Below are 22,052 nucleotides of genomic sequence, written 5' to 3' on the forward strand. Positions count from 1 at the left end.
TGGTCACACCGACGCACATTGACATTGCGCTTATGGTCACATCGACATTGTCCCCTAATCTAAAATATTTGTTGTTCTCTTTTTTTCCGAGGGTGGGGATGACCTTGGATGAATTTGAACTTAAAAAGATGCTTGATATTATATTTATCAGCAAAAGAATTTGAAATTTCGCCAACAACGAAATTGTTGAATAAGCCTACAAGGAACACATAGGCATATATTCACATAGGCATATCTTGAGAAAAAAACGTAATTTTTTTTTATCATTTCTTCAGTTTTCTATAATTGTTGTATTATTCCGCAGTCATTTGCGGTTTCATAAATTTGACCTTACTCAACCCCCAAAACTTCCTGTGTTGCCATGATTATTGTATTGTCATATTTGTAAAAATTCCGTATTTTACCAGAATCTTCGATGGCTTTACTAAATAATTCTCCAGCAAGTTCCATAAGATTCCCTGGGTGTTTTTTTCTCTGTTTTTTTTTTTCAGAGATAATTTCGAAAACCACACTGCCTTTCCACACTATCACTCACACTATCACTGTTATCATCATCAATGTCTATTAAAAGGATTTTATCCCTATTTGAACTTTTATTTTTTTCAGAGCAATGAGCAAATTGACTGAACAGTAGTCATCAAGGTCGGGTCCGTCAGAGGACCCCCTCCCTCTGAGAATGGTCCAGTCAGAAGGCTTATGGAAGGTTTCCATTGACCTGTATATGGTATTTCCTTTTTCAATAGCCTTTAATTGAAGCTGAAGCCCGGAGGTTGAAAATCATTGTAAAAAAATTAATTATCTGCCGAAGTAACTTTGGGAGTTGAACTTTAAAGGTGAATGGGCTTGTCAACCTGGTGGCTTATAAACTGGGTTTGGAATTTTATGATATCAAATCATATATTTGGCAACCCATCAATTGGGCTATTTACTTGTACATTTTGTTGAGGTTCAATCCCCTTCTGTGCGCGTCGAGTGGGTTGACTTCCTTCACACAAAATTCTTGTTCGGTTGGACTGGGTTCAGCAAACACTTAAATACTCTCAAAAAAGGCTACTAACCAGTTTCTAGCAATGTTTGTCCTTTCACTTTTATTTATTACTTCACGACTAAATAAATAAACTGCTGGTCGAAGTATGGTAAAATTGAAAGGACCGCTAACTGAAAGAGGTTCGTCCGCTATTAGTTATAGTGCCATGCTTGGCTGAGTTCAAGAAGTAACATTTCATGCTGTTTTTGGCAAAAATAAGGCAATGTACCTGTTGCCAGCCGGATACCATTTCACCGGCATTACCTCATTGGTAATTAAACTATTTTTCCGGCATTAACTGATTGGGGTAGAGAAGAAGTGCTCGCTGCTGCGTTACAATCTTGTGACTTGGTGGTTCCAATAGTCGTCATTAGTAGCAATAGCAATTACACTACTCTAGTTTTGTAAATGTAAATTTAATCACCCTCGAAATGTGTTGGTGTCAAGTCAAACCTAATGCCAAAAGGTAACTAGCGAGGAAAAAACTAATGATAAGTTTCGCGTGTATCCAGACAGGGCAGGGGGGAGGGGGAGAGTGAGGGTACCTTCACCGCTTTGTTTGCTATTGAATTTACACTGAAATACAGGAACAAACTTGATACCTATATCCAGGGCCAGATTTCAAGTTTTGACGCTTCTAGGCCCAAGCGTTTTTGCCGCTCCGTTTTTGCAAAATATTCAGGGAAATCCCCGAAAATTTGGGGACAGTGAAAGCACTGAACTGAACGCAACTGAAGAGCCAAAAGTAATAAAATAGAGAGGTGATACCTAACTCTCAGCTGCCATTCTTGGGAGACATCTGACAGTTTAAAAGTCGCCAAGGAATTCCTGTCTTGGTTTAAAATCGCTTTTCTATGAAGAGGCAGCGCGGCGACGGAGTGTACCTGACACTTGTCGATAAACCAAATCAGTCTAGTTTTTGTTGAGAAGAAAAAACCTCAGCGATAATTTATTGTGCCCTCTGGCATTGTGCGCCCCTAGGCCCGGGCATAGTGGGCAAATTGGTAAATCTTGGCTATATCATGTTTATTTTGTTCCAAAAATTCCTGGATCAATTTTTAGGATGTGAATTTTTCCGAGAGCTTAGCTACAATTTATTTTCAATATTTCATGAGTATTTACAAAACAAAGTGTAGGATAAAAAGCTTCATTGTCTGGGAAATAGCATTGTTTCCTAAAAGCACCAAGTGAATTTTTCAAAATTCGAATTTAAGGCTTCAAAAATAAAAACATAGGCTTTTATCATTATTTTACATCACTATCATCATTTAAAACATTTTAAAAAGGTAGATAAGAGAAATTCAGGAAATGTAACTTGAGAACCTTATTAGAAGCAATTCCACATTGACTATGCAAGCCACAGTTTATATAATTATCCAGTATGATCTTTCCCTATCTCACCCATTATGAAAACCCGGACCAAGGTGCGAGTGCTCCAGAGAACGTTTTTGCAGATAGAAACATAGGCGGCATCAGATCTTTTCACGGGTAGACAAGTCAGACTGTGATCTAATCGGAAACAAGTGGAAACCCGCTATTACAAATAATGCACTTTGTTGGAAACAATCGGAAACAGACTAACCCGCTAATGCAGAAAGAAGTGGGAGGAGCTTTTTGGTCGCACCGAGAACGAAGACCAGAAATGATCTGCGATAAGCTTACTGGATAATTATATGAACTGTGATGCAAGCCCACCAGGCCATGGGCACCCATATTGGGGGGGGGAGGGGGCTAAAGCCCCCTGGCTGAATGATGCTGTCTTATATTTTTATACTTTTTTTTAGATTTCTATTACGCAGCATTGGAAGTGCCGATTAGACCAGGTAAGCCCCCCCTAAAATTAAGCTTATGAGCGCCCATGCACCAGGCTACTACACTTGTTTACATAAGATCCATAGAAATGTTAGCTTGTTTCTGATTAGTGGATTATTTTTAGACGACCAATCGTCTACTTTTTAACTCGGTAATGCGAGCTCCTCAACGCAAGTGGTAATCTGAAACAAGTGTTCAGTGAACTCATTTAAGATATTGAGATGCCAATAACTGGATTATAGCTGAGGGGGCGTCCATATCTTTTGGGGTTTTAGAACTAGAACTCATGATGTGACAGATACTTCAAATCCCACGAAAACATGGGAGGGGAGCTGGTTGGATGACTAGAATGCAAAGTTGGTCTCGCTTACACGCCTTATTAATTTATTAATATACCATCACTAAAAAAACACAAATTAATTATGAATTATATATTAATGAATAAACAAATGTTGTGCCTGACATAAAATATTGTTATTAGTATTGGTGAAAAAGGAAGGTTACAAGGTGGGCTGTTGTATTAAAGTTTCTCTCTCGGAAAAAAAATATAATGGGATAATTAGGACAAAAGAAGACCCTTGTTGATACCCAATGTGTGATACTCAATTGGGTATTGATACCCAATTATATATAAATAGATAATACTATGCATAATAACATGATTTGAATGAAATAAAAATATGTTTTTTAATATTCTTTTATGAGATAGGTTCCAAGGTGAGTTATTGAATTAAGGGCTAATAGTTTCTCTCTCGGTGAAAAAAATATAATGGAAATATTAGAACAAAAAAAAAAACCTTATTAATACCCAGTATGTGAATGTGCGTTCATTTAGATGTGTATTCATTATGATCATTGTATGTGAATGCGTGTTCATTGTGATTGAAATTGTGTTCATTTATCGTGCTAGTATATCTAATAATAAATAATAAATTTAGGGTTTATTCATCAACCAAAAATAACAAAATCCAGAAGCTAAGCTTGTAAAGGAGATCACTACCCCAACTAGGCCTAAAAAAACAAAAAAACAAAAAAATAATAATGAAAAAAAAAACAAAAAAAAAAAAAAAAAACAAACAAACAAACAAACCCATCACATAAAAATCACTAATAAGCAACTATACCTCATCAATTCTCAATATTCAACATATTTAACCTTGTCCTTCTCAATCCATAAACCAAACTCAAAAATAAAAAAAAACAAAAACATTAGCAAACTAAAGGCAAAAGAGACCGGAGAACTGATTCACTCGCCCCCATATACCCTATAACAATGTTCTTTTAACAAAATTCTAAATTCAGAAACATCCGTCACCTTCTTTATCTCGTCTGGCAGACTGTTCCGAGCACGAGGGCTAACATGGTGGATACAAAACATTGACCTAGTTGTCACATGCTTAGGTAGTCTAAATCCATTCGAAAGTCTTAAACTATAAGAATGAAAACTAGAAACAGGCAGAAAAAATCTTGAAATCAAATTGGTAGCATTTTATTCTGATGTTTAAACATAAAAAGAGCATTATAAAACTTAATCAATCCAAAGAGTGGAACAATATGTAGTTCAGCATACCTTGCTCTAACCGAGGAACGCTTATCATCTCCAGCAAGTACTCTTACAGCTTTATTCTATAATACTCTAATCTGTGATAAATGACCCACAAACGTTAAAGACCAAGCCAATATACAATAAATCAAATACCGATGAATAAGGGAGAAATAAAGCATTCTGAGAACGGGTCTAGGGAAAGTACGCTTTAGCTTCCTTGTAATTCCCAAATTTCGGGCAACTCTAGCTGCAATTTGATTAATATGGTCTTTGAAACTCAAGCACTCATCAACTATCACTCCAAGAAACTTCACTGCTCTGACACGTTCTATAGCATTCCCATCAAGTTCTAGTTTCTCTATCCAGGGATAGTAATTTACACTTCTCTCGTAAATCACAAATTGACTTTTCTTATGGTTTAATTTAAGTTTATTAACTCTCATCCATTTCTCTATTTGTTCCATTCCCTTTTTCAGAACTAGTAGAAGTTCTCTTTCTGTCCTCGCAGCAACTGTAAAATGTGTATCGTCAACAAAACTAGGAATTATAATTCTGTTACCGCGATCTCCTTTATTCGAAATATTTATATCTCCAATGCACCGGTAAATATTATTTACATAAATCAAATCAATCAATCTGTTGCTATTATTTTATTTGTTGACATGGCCCTGTGGCTGTTTTTGCTATAAATATTGTATCATACAAAAGACAAAATAAATCTTAAATAACTTAAGAAAAAAGAAAACTAACAAACATTCTCCGTTACCCTGCCACACTCCTCACTTTTGGATTTCACTAACCTGCTGCGTCAAATTTTTTATTCAGCTTAATCATATTCATTTATCCGTTTTCGTTGGAAGGATAATTTGATAATTTATGTTAGTGGATCGACTTCGGATGCAAGGTACGTCTAGCGCAAATGATAACATACTATGTGAAGTTTTTATTTATTTTGTTGTCTAACCAAATATACCCAATTGGGAATATTGTATAATAAAACATTACTAGATATAAAAAAAATATTATGTATGAAACAAAAATATGAAAGGTGTAACTGTATTATTAAAATAAAAAAAAGAAGCTAAAACAAGAAGAAAACTATAGAGAAAAATTTGCGTTTCCCCCCACATCTCTCAATTTTATTCTTTCATCAAGCTATTGGTACAAATATTAATATAAATTTTCCATTGAACTTTGTCTTATCCCTTTCTTCTTTTTTATCTTTTGCCCTCACTGTTTCTCTTTTAGTTTCATCCTTTTCCCCGTCTTATTATTGGACATGATAAGTTGACAATGCTTTATTTTGGGTTAGGTGAATCGATCTTGGATGGTAAGTCAAAAGAAAGTAATATGAATGTTGTGGTAAATGTTACATTTAATATTATTATTTCCTGGCCAAATGCACCCGTGATACGTGGGCTGAGAGATTTCCCAAGGGGGGGGGGGGGGCTTGGAGCCTATCCCCAAAAAAATCCTAATTTTTTTCGAATTTATGGGCATTTCTTATTCAAATTATGAAATAAAAATTATATTTTATTGTTGCCCCCCCCCTCCAAGAAAAAACCGGGAACAAGCCTACCTCTGCTAACAACTATCACTGTGCATTGTGTATAAACCAAATAGTATTGTGCATAAAACAATATATTACGTATGAAACAACAAAAACAAAAATATTCATGTGTTCCAAGAACGCCAAACTTGAAACAACTGTTGATAACTAAAAACAAATATTCCATCTTTTCCTCAATTTAGAGTTTTCAAAGCACTGATAAAATTCCAACGTTTCAAATGTGTTTGTCTAATTATGGTACGTTGTTGTTTTTGTTTGGTATCAGGAAGGTATATTTGGTATATTGTTTCTGTTTGGTATCCAGAATTTGTATCAGGAAGAAAAGACAATAACCGGTTTTCACAGTCTTTATACTAGACAATTAGCTTCGGCTCGGTAGGACACTATATTGTAGCCATATTTCAATTAAATATTTATTTGGTATTTTGGTTAGGTTAGGTTATGTATTTAATATAAAACGGTCTGGGCGGCAACCCTTCCATAATTCTTTGTTGTAGTTTAAAATAATTTTGTTGGTAAACTATTATATTTTCATTATATTTTGGTATATTTCATTATGATAACAGCAACGTCTTTGTTGCTGTTCTTCCAAAGGCCAAGAACGATATCTACATCTGATATTGAAAAAAAAAAAAAAAAAAAAAAATCGAAATTGAAACTGTAAAAAGTAACTTGTTATATGCTAATGTATCTTGCAATGAGAAAGTCTTTAAAAGACAGAGCCATATTGCTGAAAAGAAGCATATTAATGAAAATCCAAAAGAGAGTGAGTTCAAATTAAAAAAAAAACAACAACAAGAAACATATACAACCATGAAGGAGCGTAAACGCTCGTGTATTTGACCCAATTAACATACATTTCCCTCCTTATTCAGTAGCAAAGTATGACATAAGTATGACATATTCGAAAATAGAGAAATCTTCCAACCCATAATTAAATGTTTTCATTTCGTGCTTATTTTGAAAAATAATGCCAACATCAGAAGTAATTATAAAGTCATTCTAGATGTAACGCGGATTTATCTTTTGTGTTAGAAGTAACAATAAAACCTCTTTGTTACTTTGAAACAAAAGCCAGTTTTGATATTATATTGGATACCAAAGTGCCCATGGAATAAAGAAAGAAAAACCTTGTGCCTAATCAAAGCGCTAAGATCGCGTTAGGGTTAATGGACGCTTGGATCAAGCAGTGAGACACTAAATCCTTTCGTGTATAATTAAGCTATGGAGGCTGAACTGGAGACAGGCTCAAAGGCAAGGCTAAAGATAGAAGAGGCCTGATCTGATAAATGCATTCTTGTAAACGCTTATGTAAAGAATAGGAGCATGCTTTAGGGGGAGGGGAGACGATGCAGAATAAAGAATTAATGAACAGTAAGTCCAGTAATGTTGCAGAATTTTCGGACTTTGGGAAAATCCGAAAATTCTGCATCCTTGCAGCATTAACGGACTTTGAAAATCCTTGCAGCATTAACGGACTTTGGGAAAATCTGGGAGGGGGGCGAACGTATTAAGAAGTGAGACACTAAATCCCTTTGTGTACACTGAAGTCACTGGAGACTGGATTGGAGATAGACTTAGAGCCGAAGCTGTAGATGCAAGATACATGATTAGATCCACGGATATGTAACAGCCCCTTGGTTCAACGGTCCTTGGCAAGATACTTTGTCTTAAAAGTAAGTTATCTGCATGGCTCATAAGAAATAATAATAAAAGCACAGTGGGAGTATGCTTTGTAATGTGGGGGCGGGGGAGATAAGAAAACAAAGAAGAAACTGGACCAACAGTATATCCAGAAATGCTAGAATTCTTAAGGTTACAACATTGTACGGCTTTTGGAAGATAAATGGTGACAAATGAATAAAAAAAAATAAAAAAAAAAAAATGAGAAACTAAATCCCTTGTGTGCATCAAAGTCAAGGAGGTTAGGTTACCTCAAAGTCAAGGGAGGTTAGAGATATACTCAGATTCGAGGCTATAGGTATAAGATCTATGATCAGAAGCATAGTCATGAAAACACTATGATAGAGGGTAAACCCCTTGGGTTAGATCATTTTTAAATCAGTAAATTAATTACCTACAAGGTTTACACAAACATTATGGGAAATAGTAAGAATTTTCCTTAGGGGAAGGGGGCTAAGAACGTTAAGGAAGACGCTGTGCTTAGGAACAAATCTAAGAATATCATAGAATTTTAAAGGTTTTAAGAAGATAAGAGAAGGGGGAGGGTGTCTAAGTATTTTATAATCGTCGAATAAACTCCTGCAGCTGATTTTTATTATTATTATTATTATTATTGAAAAACATGAATCGAATCTAAAAGCCATTCGATCATTTTCAATACATTCAGATGTATCTAATTTGCTATTAATTTCTAATTTATGTTAGGCCGCAATGAGAAAAACTTCTCCAAATAGGATTGCATTTGCATTTGAATCATGAGTTTGAGCAATATTAGTCCGCAGTAGCAAATGCCATATTGCACCAACTAAATCCTTTTTTATTCCACTGCATATCAAAGTAATTTATCCTAATAAAATTTGAATATTCTAGCCACGAAATTTTGAATAAGCTTTACAACCACTAGAGAAAGGGAAGAAATTTCCATTCGGAAAGCAAAACCACTGTTTTGGAAACGAGTTAGGAATAGTCCTATTAAAGATCTGTGTGAACAACTTCGGGGAACTTCTGACAAGTTGAGGAATTATGGCAGGGAAAAAATAATATATTATGACTAGTTGTCAGCTCTTGATGAAGCAAATTAGCACAAATTTCAAATAATGCTAGTTTCCAGTGAGAAATAAGTCGAATTTTTCCAGCAAAAGCAAATAACAAGATCTGATAAGTGTTTGGGGAGGGAGACATAAAAAATGAGTAGACAGTATGTTCTTTAAAGTTTATGAAGGAAGGGACAAGTAGGCAATGCAGAATTTGGCTTTACAAAGAAAATTCAAACTGATTTAAACTAATAATTAGCAAAAAAATAAAAAACAGCTGATTTTAATTTGAGGTATAACAATAAAACATATTTTGTATCCATAGGGTTTACTTTTAATATGTTATTATCAACAGTATAAATTAAATATAGTATGACATTAATGTGTTTCTTATTTTAAATTAAAATTAATATAAATCTTAATATATTTAATTAATCAGATATTAAATACATTAATGGCTGTTACAAAGGTGATTCAATTTTATTTAAGCGAATCATTAACCAAAAAAAGCTGATTTTGAATTGAGGTACAGTAATGTCATATACCTTGCATTCATATAGTTTGTTCTTAAAATGTTGTTATCTTTAATACAATTTTGATATATATGCTATTAATATATCTTTAATTTAAATTAATATTAAAGTAAATATTAATATACTTATTGATATTTTTGATATATTAATATTAATATAGTAATTTTTCATATTAATACATTAATGGCCTATACAAAAGAAATTCAACATGATTTAAACGTATCAATAAGCAAAAAAAGCTGATTTTAGGGTAAGGTACAAAAATATAATATATAATCCGCCCACTTAATGTATTTTTAATGCGTTATTTTCTATAATATAATTTTAATATAGTATTTCATTAATATATTTTTAATTTACAATAGTGAATCATCAGGTAAGAAATTAACAGCATGAATTGGAGATTTAAGTACGTTCAGGCTGAAGGTTAAGTATGGATAAAGCAATTTGTCTGATCATGTGATATATTGTTTTAAGGATTCAAACAAGTGTTTTATTTTGAGCGTTATTCAAACTATTTTAGGGACTCACTGGGGACGTTAAAAATCAATATTTGACGCAAAAATTTGTTATATTTCGTGCTTGATGTATTGAAGTTTGACCAATTTTAATGATTATGGACCCCATCCGTGCCTGATGTATTGAAGTTTGACCAATTTTAATGATTATGGACCCCATCCGCGCTTGATGTATTGAAGTTTGACCAATTTTAATGATTATGGACCCCATCCGCGCTTGATGTATTGAAGTTTGACCAATTTTAATGATTATGGACCCCATCCGCGCTTGATGTATTGAAGTTTGACCAATTTTAATGATTATGGACCCCATCCGCGCTTGATGTATTGAAGTTTGACCAATTTTAATGATTATGGACCCCATCCACGCTTGATGTATTGAAGTTTGACCAATTTTAATGATTATGGACCCCATCTGCTCCTGAAAATTCAAGATTTAGCACCCATGGCAAACCTCCCTGTAAAAATGCGTAAGAGATGGCGATATTATAGCGATACAGGAGGCTGAGAAAGCCAGTGCTTAAATAATCTAGAACGATGATGTAGTTCTAAGATTGGAAGGGGGGAAGTCCAAAATATTGTACCTATTTGATCTTAGAACTCTTTTTAGATTGGATAAAACTAAACAGCCTCTAAGACTAAACAGCCTTTAGTCTTAGATTAGGCTTTGGCAGCCTTGTTACTTCTCAGTTGCCCAAAGTAAAAACGCAACCTAGAGACAGTAAGCTTTAAGAAATAGTAGTTTGGAGTTATTCTTGCAAAAAAAAATGTGTTTGTCCTCTGCCAAATCCTAGCATCTACAGAAAAATCAGATTCTGAGTTGAGGATGGGCTTCCCCTAATAGAGATATGGTAGTTCCAATGGGACGACCAGAATTTTTTTCTATCTTATACTTTCTGAGGGACGACCTCGGACCTGCAGGAAAAAACATATTTCAACACCTAAAATGGACAAATAAGGGTTACAAAACCTAGTATCTATGTCTACTGGAAAACGGAGGGGTGGTGACAGGAAGAAAACATACTTCAGAAAACCTATTGGCAAAATTATGTACCATCATCTATTTCTGCTGTTCCAAAACAAAAAATTACTCCTTCCTGATTTTCTCTGAAACTTGAAAAATACAAATATTTGATTTGGTAAAAGACAGCTGAATGACTACAAAGACTGCTTTTCAAAACATAAAATAAATCTATAAAATATAAACAGAAGATATCGAAATATGCAATAAAAAGGTAACACCTAGATATCAGATATCTTACCAATCGCTATAACTGACAACCCTAAGTTACTTTTAAGTCAAAGCCTGTTGTTGCAGGTAATATTTATTGGATCGGGCAACAGGGTTGCCACCACGGTCAGTTTTAAAGTCCTGCAGTTGCCCAAATTACACAGGGGGTTGTAACTGTAGTGCTGCAGTTGCTACAGTTACACAGCGATTTGCGGTGCTACAGTCAAAACAATTGACTGTGATAGCGCTAAGATACCACTTTCGTGATACATGTGGCAACCCTGATGTGCAGTCTGTCATTTCACTCACTCCTTATGTGATCTTGGGTATCACAGCATCAATGAAGAAGCTATGTTTTCTGATTTTAACTGAAAATAGTGCAATAAATAGAAAGCACGAGCTTAGTAACCGAGTAAATGTAAATTATGGTTGTCATAAAACAAAAGTCCATCCTTCATGGAGACATGATAGGAAATACTAGTATTTTTTATATAAAATATTATTAAATAATTGCTTTGACCACGTTGAATTCAATTTACAAATTAAATGAAATAAAAATAAATAAAACCTTTATTTAAGACAATGATAAATTATATACTAATAAATACCCGAATATTTAGACTTGCGTATTGAACTCCTCATCATTGCAAAAATGAAAGAAAAAACCAGACCAAACCAATTCTGTTGAAAAAGGCTTCTGAAATTAAAATCGCAAGATTTAACTCATTAGTTTATATTTTTTCACTATCCCAATTAAAACTGTTACCTATTATTTGTACAATTTCTTTCACTTTTTGTAGAAAGTATTATTCATCTCCTTTGGTGCGGAGAAGGAAGATTTTCCAATTCTGTTTTTTTTATTATGATTTAATTAAACACATCTTAATAATATTTAAAATGGTATATTTCAACTCCTCCTGCCCCCCCCCCGCCCCAATAAAAATGCTGGAGCTACACCCCTGTTCAAAAGTATACCTTATACAAGAAAAATCATCACTTTTATCACTTCCTTTATAACCTATATCACCTTGTATCACTTTATTCTCGCTTATTCAATAACAACTTCAATTTGAGGAGGAACAAAAGGGTCAGGTAGGCTCTTGATTTTCTTAAGAGATTTTCTTAAGAGATGATTAAGAGATTTTCTTGATTTTCTTAAGAGATGGAAAATCGTTTGAATGCGGGTAAGGAAAATGAGGTAGATTTGATTCAGAAACATAAGGGGGGCTTAGAGCTTCTCGGGAATATAATTCAAATAAGTTTAATACTTTTAAGGATTTGCAGTCACTAAAAAGAAGTATCATGTATGAATATGAAATATACCTATTCTTTACCCATCAAACGTAGTCCCAATGAAAGTGGAGATTCACCTTTACATTTGACTTAAAATAGGTGACAACGTAAAACTAAAATCTCGCCTAGCATCAGTAGGGAGGAGCCTTAGGGCTTTCCAGGAATATGGTTCAAATAGGTTTAATACTTTTAAGGATTTGCAGTCACTAAAAAGAAGTATCATATATGAATATGAAATATACCCATTCTTTACCCATCAAACGTAGTCCCAATGAAAGTGGAGATTCACCTTTACATTTGACTTAAAATAGGTGACAACGTAAAACTAAAATCTTGCCTAGCATCAGTAGGGAGGAGCCTTTGGGCTTTCCAGGAATATGGTTCAAATAGGTTTAATACTTTTAAGGATTTGCAGTCACTAAAAAGAAGTATCATGTATGAATATGAAATATACCCATTCTTTACCCATCAAACGTAGTCCCAATGAAAGTGGAGACTTAAAATAGTCCCAATGAAAGTGGAGAATCACATTTACATCTGACTTAAAATAGGTGACAACGTAAAATTAAAATCTCGCTTAGCATCAGTAGGGCGGAGCCTTAGGGCTTTCCAGGAATATAGTTCAAATAGGTTTACTGCTTTTAAGTGCTTTTACTCCATAAATTGAATTTCCATGTATGCGTGCGTATGCAATGCACCCGTCCCTTACCCTCCAAACAGAACTCCTTGTCACAGAGAAAATGAGGACTTACCTTTTAATTTAACTCAAAATCGTGACAACGGAAAACTACCCTCCCCCCTGACACAAGTAGGGGTGGGCCTTAGGGCCTTTCTCAAATTTAGTTCAAACAGGCTTACTGATTTATGGGCTGCACTCTCTAAAATTAATTCGCTTCTATATGTTTTAAGTACACCCTTCCATTACCCATCGAACGGAATTTTCCGTCCCAACAGAAATGAGGACTTACCTTTTTATTTGACTCAAAATCGTGGCAACGGAAAGTACCTCCACCGCTAACATCAACAGGGCTGGGGTTTTTCTCAGAGAAAATTCAGACAGGTTCACTAATTTTGAGGGTTTGTAGTCTCTAAAATGAATTTTCGTCTATATATCTTTAGCATACGCTTCCAATACCCGACGAATAGAATTCTCTGTCCCAAAGAAAATATTGACTTACCTTTTTATTTGACTTAAAAACATGGCAACGGAAGGCGCTGTCAGTGCCGTCTCTTGCAATGTAGCTAAAGATCTTTAAATCTTGTGAATCATGCGATACGTAAAAAATCCTAAAAAGAAAGTCGGAGTGCAATCAAAAGGCTTCATGGATAATTAATATAATAGTTTTAATCTCATTTAACACTTATACAGTTTCAGTGTATCATGGTATTCGATTTCCACGAAATCTGGAATCCTTGTTAACGAGAAAGCAAATAGGAAAGAAATTTAGTTTAAAACATGCTAAAGGAAGCTTTTCATCTGCTTGATTGTAAAACAAAGATCACTGCCAAAAAGAAGAAGAAACAAAAAGAAACAAGAAGAAGATCAGTGACAAAAAGAAGAAGAAAAAAGAAAACCAATAAACTTTATAAACTTCAAATAAAGCGCCAAAAATCTCTGTCTCAAGACATAAATTTACTAAGAAAATTTTGTTCGAATTATTCAGAGCTTATCTAGTTCTTCAACATAGCCATGGGCACATACCATAGACATGGTACTCGTAGGGGAGGACGAGAGGGGCAGCTTTCCCTAGAAGACAAAAACATTCGCAAAATTTACAGCATTCAAGGAAAACGTACTTTTATGGAAACAGACATTTCCCACTTCCTCTTTCAAGAGAAATTTTTTGTAGGCGTACCCCCCTTGGAAATAATTCAGGTGGCACCCTTGGGCATTACTCAGACCATCCAATTCATATCTGCAAAACCATCTACCGGATCATTACAAAATGTTTGTCAGATAAGAAGAAAAATACTTTAAAGATTAAGCAGATAACCAAACATGATTAATATTCAGACTGAGCAGTCACATGAAAAATGGAAAGGTAGACAAATATAGGAAAAATAGAATATTGGAAGGCCCTAGAAAACATAAAAACATAGGAAAATAGCACAGGCAAAATCGAAACAAGAAATAAGGATATAACTTTTGAAAATCGTTATAATTGCAGGACTTAAAATGGCCTTTCTGTCTTACATTTAACCAAGGGGAACCTCCCTTTACTTTTTACATTTAATTTTGATTCACCTTAGCACTATACCACTACAGCCAGAAAATTAAATTTTCTTATGTTTCAAAATTTATCAGATAGGCCATTTTACGACAAGATATACCTCTTGATTTTATTTTAAAAAAAAGGGGGCAAACTAACTTTATATTGCCTAATTAGTAAATTTCCGTAGCACCCAGCCTATCAGTGATCTAAAAACAAACACGTGATGTTATGCAACGGGCAACGGTTATTCTGAGTTTAATCAGAGTCAGCTGGGTTTCCGATGCTCATAAAAGTATATATTTTTACTCTTCGTTTTTATGCATGAAGCCTAAAAGCAAGTGAGTATATCTCATTAAAAGAGATGGCATACCGTCAGTAGGTTTCATTAAAAGGCAAAAGACGTCGTAAGTGATTTGGTAAAATAATCACAACATGCCTTGTGGCGGGGGGGGGGGAATCAAGTTGAAACTTTCAGGACACGTTTATGGGGGATTGGAGAGGGGGAAGGGACTTGGGAAATTTGATTTTAGGTTCTTTGGTCCACTTAAAGAGTAAATGCTACGATTCTTCTTTCTTTTTTATACTCGTCATGAGACATGTTCTTTGGCAAGTCAAATATATTATAAAATTTAGTACTTGGGTTCTGGCAGGAAACTTTCAAACCCAGCTGTCATTGCAGGTTGCAAATTCTATCAAATTGTATGCTATGTTTTCTAACAATATCATTTTCTTATTTTTTTTCTTTGACAATTGAATATTACTGCAGCGTTCATTTATAATGGTGTTTCTTTTTTTGGAAATTTATCGTTTGACGAGACACGAATTCAGCATCTTTGTTTGTGATGTTTTATTTCAGACAAAAATCATACCTAATCTAGAGGATTTTCGATCCCTATGATTTAAGTGTACTTTTAAGCAGACAAATATTTAGTTTCTCTTCTCAGAATTGTTTCTTTGTACAGCTTAGAATATTCCATAAGATTTAACTAGCCAAAGCAAGCTTGGGGATTTTAATGTTTCTACATTTTACTCAGTCCACCAAAGATACATATTTAGAAGGAAGTATGTTTTTCAAACAGAGGAGAGAGAAAGTTATGGGCTACACCCCCCCCTTCCAAAGAAAAGGGAAAACATGAAAGGTTTGTACCAGTTATCCACAGGTACCTATCTTCTGGTAATGCTACCTACCACTAAAGCATGCTAAGTATTTAGCAGTTTGTTGGGGGTGCTGGCAAGGGGTTCGCTGACGGCATCTACTTTGGAACAGCTAAAACTAAATGACGATATTAAATATGGCGATATTAAAAGACGGTAATTAAATGACAATGACAACATCTAATGTTTAGATCTTTCAGTGGCATATACTCAGGGCTGTATACAGGATTTTTATAGGGGCTGGAGGGGGTTTACAAAAGGATTTTTTTCGGGGGAGGGGTACAAAATACTTCAAAACCACATAAAAATTTGTTTATATTCATTTTATTACGTTTTACCAGTCGAGCGAACATTTCGGAAGTGGGGGGGGGGATTAAACCACTGACTCCCTGGATATGGTCTTGCATACACTTCTTGATTTTGGTGGACTCCAAGTAAAGCGATCTTTTTATGAAGTCAAACCATATTTTTAGGTGGCAATAGCTGGCAAATTACCACGTATAAATACTACTATGATATAAGATAAAGATCCTCCAGAGCCATTGATGTGGCAGAGGGTTTCGAATCGAAATTTCAATTGCTGGGTCTTTTTACAGGGAAAGGTAGCAAGCATGTCTCCCAACGTTACGGCAGCTAGAATCTGACCCGTACCTGGTATTGCGAAGCAGAGCACCGATCCACTATTCTACCACAAGGCTATGTCTACCATAGGATTCATAAAAAGAAAATAGTAGGTAACCCACGGTTCAAGGTTACGGTTCACGGTTCGGGGTTACAGGGTTATTTGATTTTCTTTTTTCTTGTCTCATATTAGGCTACAATCACTCTTAGGTTTTTTGGCAGTTCGGATAGTGTAAGCATCCCCTTTTTTCTTTGTTTTGCCTTTTCCACTTATACTCCATCCTTTTCATATTTTTGTCAAAGAATTATAAATTAAATAATTAAATAAATAAATATATAAATATTATTTTTGAACAAATAAGATATTCCTCTTAATTTAGTGCCCAGGAAAAATATTCAAATCGAAGGGGAGTTTTAGCTCTTGATAGCACGTTTCAAGAACATAATAATACATAACTATCACTAATCTGACAGCTACTTGAAAGTTACATTTGGGTTACTTTCGGTTTAAAGCTGGATTCGGTTAACTTGAAAAATAGCTAAACAAACTACAAAAAAAAAAAAAAAAAAAACAAGAAAAAAAGAGGACACGTCAGTGCGACCGATGCAAAAAAAAGTGATTTTCCTTGTTCTTCAATGTGAGGAGCTGAAAGTTTCCTGTAAGGGGTTTTCGACAATGGCAATTCCAACTGTGTGTTTTTTGTTTCGATTCAACACCATTTTAGAGGGTTTTCATTTAGATTGTATCTAGGGGAGGGGCTAGGGGGAGTGAAACCCCCTGAAATGTTTGTCCGACTCGTAAAAACGTAAAAAAATGAATATAAACAAATTTTTGATAAGACTTTTTGAAGTTTTTTGTAACCCCCTCCCTGGAAAAATCCTTTTGTGAAACACCCCCCGAAAAACAAAATTCTGGATACGGCCCTGGTTTTCAGGCTATTTTACGTAATTGCGTTAAATTTTGTTTTCGCAATATACTTGTGTCATTAAGACCAATTGAAATCATGGTTACTATTCCTGAATGAGCTTTAAATCACAATTTTTCTCAAATGACATTTTTTTTTTTAACACGTGTTTTTAATTTCAGTTACTGTGAACTGAACTTCGTTCTTTACTAGGTTGCTGCAACCATGATGATATATAGCTGTCATTGATCTATAGTCATTGATTTGCATGTGCCTTATAGTTATATTTAAAAAATTATTGTTTCAAGTAAACCGAATGAACTGGAACCGCAGAATAAACTTCAAAAGACTTCTGAATGTTCTGCCAAGTGTGAAATGCAAAAAGTCACTGACATGGATGAAAAGAAGCAACCTCAAATAACAACTGAAAATTATTAGCTCTACCTTTCTGTTTTCGCAACATTTGCAAAAACTAAACCAACTGAAATGAGCAGTGAATATCATTTTCAATCAACTCCAGTCAGATTCCCATTTTCAATTAAATATTTTCAATATGATAACTAACATTTTCAATTGCAAATAACATGTTTTCACAGATCTCAACTTTTTTGCTCTTCTCAAAATTGTATTATTTTCATAATTTTTACTGAAAACAGTGCTTTTTTCCTTTATAAAAAAAAAAATTTAATCTAAGCAAATTTAAAAATCTTGCTTAACAAATACACCGCAAAAGTTGAATTTCTCCAGTACAACATTAATATAACGACATTGAATGCTTATTACTATACTGTTTAATGACATTAGAAATAATCTTATTTTGAAGTACGAAGGAAATTAAATTAACAACATTTTTGTCTCCTGGGTTCATCATAGGTCTGTTTTTTCTTAAAAACCGCGACTTTCTAATATTTTTTATTTTGACTGCCTTAAAATTATCAAATTCTTAGAGATGTGCCATATTTTGTCAGTATTGCCACGCTAAACCCTCAAAACGAATCAGCAAAACTAATTGGTTAAATTTGACCACATTTCTTGTCCGTAAAATATAAACAATAATAATCTGTCGAGATTTTACTTTCGGTAGTTTCAATTTTATGAAGTTTTTGGTGTATTATTGGTGTATTATTTTGGTGTATTTCAACATGTTGCCATGTTGAAACAGAAAATAAATAAAGTGGAATAACTAGTTAAATTTGGCAACGCTTTTGTCGTGCTTAAAAATTCAAACATTAACAATATGTTGATTCCAAAAGACAGCTAGACCTTCAAAGGGAAGCTATTCCTTCTTGAGCTCTTTGGTGTCATACGTTTTTAGCTTATTATTTGCCGATTTTTCACCCACGTTTTTTTTTCATCCACTACTACCAGTGGCGGCTCTTGCGTCTCTTGTGCCCGGGACCAAGCCTTAATTCTCACCTACCTCCCTGTCTCTCAAAATTTTCAGGCCAAATTTTCACAAAACTTTCCATTTATTTAAATCTGACCTTTCTTATTTTAGCCTATCCAAAATTATTAATTATCTCGCCCCAATTGATGGCTTCTAATTTTTCGCGTTCTATGCTCACTAACGCCAAATCATTTCTTGTCCAGGGAATAACGCCAATTAGTCGCTCCTAGTCCATGGCCGATTTGAGGTACGTTAATATTAATGTAAGCTTACTAAACGACCACCCATTACTGGCCACCGACACTGCAATTGATAATAATATTTGATGGGGAACTCTTAAGTTTGCGAAGACCCCTTCATCTCCGTATGGCACAACTAATTCTAACTTATCTATAGGTTTCTTTGAGGAAATGCGTCGGTGTTGAATTATTTTTTTTCATATCTTGGATTTCCTGTAACAAATTTTCACTAAGTTCGAGACAATTTGTTTTAATATTATTAACATTCGTGTCACCTTGAAATAACTCTTCTGTATTAAACAAAATCCCAAAATTTGTATTCAAATCTGAAATTTTGCACCCCTAAAATCTCTGCGCCCGAGGAAAGTGCCCCCACTGTCGCCCCTAAAACCCTCTCTGTGGCATATGCAGTATATATAATTCAAACAATCAGATTTCATTTCACTGTCCTTAGTATTTTAAACTAACATAATAAGTTAATGATTACCTATAAATTGGGTGAGACAGTAGTACTAAATTGGGCTCTTCAACGGCTACCTTTTTCTGGAAAAAAAGAAGAAAATATAATGATCAGCCAAAAGTTAGTAGTGTTTTGAACACATATTAAATTAATCGAGTCTCGATTGACAAATTTATATCATACTGGAAAAGTTTAAGGCACATTATTCATATCAATGATCTAGGGCCTAGAAAATAAAAATTTAGCATTCTTTCAATTTATTAAACTAAAAGTGACATCTGCAGCTCCCGACGCATGAACCAAGCCTGGGCATAAGTAGTACTAATGTAGACCGTAGGGGGGACTCCCCCCACCTCCCTCAGTAATGGGGGAGGGGAAAAACATCTGATATTTTTAAACTGAGAATAACATTTATGCATAACATAATCTCAGATACGAAAAATAGTTAAGGGATAATTAAAAGAAAGGTATTTACGCATTATATGGGCCTTTAAAAGGAAACCAGTCACAAAAAAACCGCCAGACGAGTTAATTGCAAGAGACCGCCATAGAGAAATGCAATGCAAAGTGTGGTTTTCATTGCGTCTACGATATTTAAACTGTTGTTTTTTGGGATTTAGATGGGGGGGGGAAGGTACCTAGGTTATGTTAGGTTATGTATTTAATATATGCTATCCTTTCCCCCCCCTAATGTGCAAATATATAGCCCAAATTTGTTTATAAACTCTTATATATTCATCCTATTTTATTTCATTAGCATTAACCAAACTTGACTTTTTAGAAGGGCCCATATAATGCGTAAGTACCAAAAGAAATGATCTTAGTTTTTTGGACGGATGAATACAATTCTTAAAACCTGCCTAACCTTGATTAGACCTATCAAACTTCATCAAGCTTCAAAATGACTTGTGTGTGTGTGAAAAATGTGAAGACAGAAGAAATAACGGATTGATTCTTGACTCGGTTAATTTTGCTATTTAATGACATATACAACACTATGACGTCTGAAGAGACTCGTTTTTTAAACCAGGTGCCAAAAAGACGTCGTTTTATAGAGTTCCAGGGAATAAAAAGGTAAGTGATTGATAGGGCTGCTGACAAGATTGAGGGACAAACCTTCTGAAAAAGGTAGTATGATGAAGCCAAAAACCTCAACAGGTTGCAGACTTCCTTTAGGAGGTCTAAACAGTAAATAATTTCTGAGACCACACTGGCTAATCATGACAAGACGAAAGCATCGCAGAGAAGAGAGAAACGAGAATACTAACAGCCAGTGAAAAAATCGAAGAGAACTATGCAAATATTTCGGTCAAGATCTCCGCTTCACCATCTTCAGTGCAAATTATAACAAAATACAGATAAAATGGACAAAATCCTGAATAGATTGTATTTTTTATTCAGTTACCCTTTCACCATTGCTTTGAAAGGATTTTTTCCTATTCTAGTTTCAGTGTTTGTTTTAAGGTTTGGTTTTTATTTTAGCTTTTGGATTTTTAACTGTATTTTATTATTATTATCTGCACTAAGACGGTCAAGCGAAGGTCTTCACCGAAAAATGTTTGCATAGCCCTCTTTGTTTTTTTTTCACTCGTTTCTCTCTTTTCCTCGTTTCTCTCTTTTTTACGATTTTTCACTCCTTTCTCTTTTTTCCTCGTTTCTCTCTTCTTTACAATTTTTCACTCGTTTCTCTCTTTTCCTCGTTTCTCTCTTCTTTACGATTTTCACTCGTTTCTCTCTTTTCCTTGTTTCACTCTTCTTTACGATTTTTCACTCGTTTCTCTCTTTTCCTCGTTTCTCTCTTCTTTACGATTCTTTCGTCTTGCTAGTTCTAACAGGTATTACACAGGTCTTGAGCCCTTGAGCCTCTGAGTCAATCTGTGGTTCTAGTCACAGTCTAACACTTGTGCCTCCATACCTCAGGCATGAAAAAAAAACAGCATAGTGTGAAAAACATTGTCAACAACTGAACAAACAAAAAAATAAACAAACAAAACTGTCAAAATCCTTGGTATAACTCCCGAAACAAGACTCAAATTAAAATCTTACTTATTTTTTTCGATAAAGAAAATTGATATTAAGGAATAACACTAGCCTAAGGCATATTTCCAAGTCATGACTCGACTCAGATTCAAGTCCAGCCAAACTAGAGCCCAACAGTTCTCTCCTAGATGGTCTTGAGCGGTAGTTCGACTCGAATTCAAGTTTCAAATAAAATTAAGCCGGGCTTGAACTTGAGTGTCGTCTCTTGAGCCTTGTATACAGTTTCTAGTTACGTATGACCTACTCTTCGTACTGCAAAATTATAAAATAATTGTATCACATTGAAGGTGTGTCCAGAAATTAGTTCTGGGGTGATGAGAGGTGCGGGAAATCAAGGATAATAGCTTTTGAGTTGCCATTATACGTTTTCTGAAAAGAACAACTTTCAGTTTAAATTTTCAGATTTTTCAAGGGTATCTGAATATCCTGGAAATTTCAAGTTAGTGATCGTTGAGATTTGTTACTTATACTAAAGTTTATTAATAGAACATTCTGCAAAGAAATTGGTAGCTTACTTTAGTATAAATCAATCTTTTTAAAATTAATATTTAACTATTTCTAAAACTTCTTTTAAGTAATAATCTAATTTTTAAATACGGTAATAAAGTTCTAGATAATTGCTGGTTTTTAAAAGATAATATCAAAAGATTTCAAAAATTAAGGGGGGATGGGGGAAGTATTTACAGAGCCTTCATGGCGTTCAGCAAAATCTTGAAATTTTTACGTTTTTCACTGTAATTTATGTGTTTTAAAAAGATGTATTTCGGTTATTTTTGGGGTTCCTT

General features: G+C 34.4%; 1 protein-coding gene across 1 annotated transcript in view; it reads right to left on the minus strand.

The window, feature by feature from the left end:
- The window catches only part of LOC148951621 (carboxyl-terminal PDZ ligand of neuronal nitric oxide synthase protein), a 215,916-nt gene that overhangs the window by 150,152 nt on the left and 43,712 nt on the right, over positions 1-22,052 (minus strand). Inside the window, exons 4-5 of the mRNA XM_089091223.1 lie at positions 19,255-19,310; positions 13,426-13,534 (exon numbers count right to left, since the gene is read on the minus strand). Of these exons, the coding sequence (XP_088947349.1) occupies positions 13,426-13,534; positions 19,255-19,310 (165 nt within the window). The remainder of the gene's footprint in view (positions 1-13,425; positions 13,535-19,254; positions 19,311-22,052) is intronic.

This window comes from Artemia sp. Qi Xiang Cuo, chromosome 6 (assembly GCF_049724085.1).
Source record: "Artemia sp. Qi Xiang Cuo chromosome 6, ASM4972408v1, whole genome shotgun sequence".
NCBI lineage: Eukaryota > Metazoa > Arthropoda > Branchiopoda > Anostraca > Artemiidae > Artemia > Artemia sp. Qi Xiang Cuo.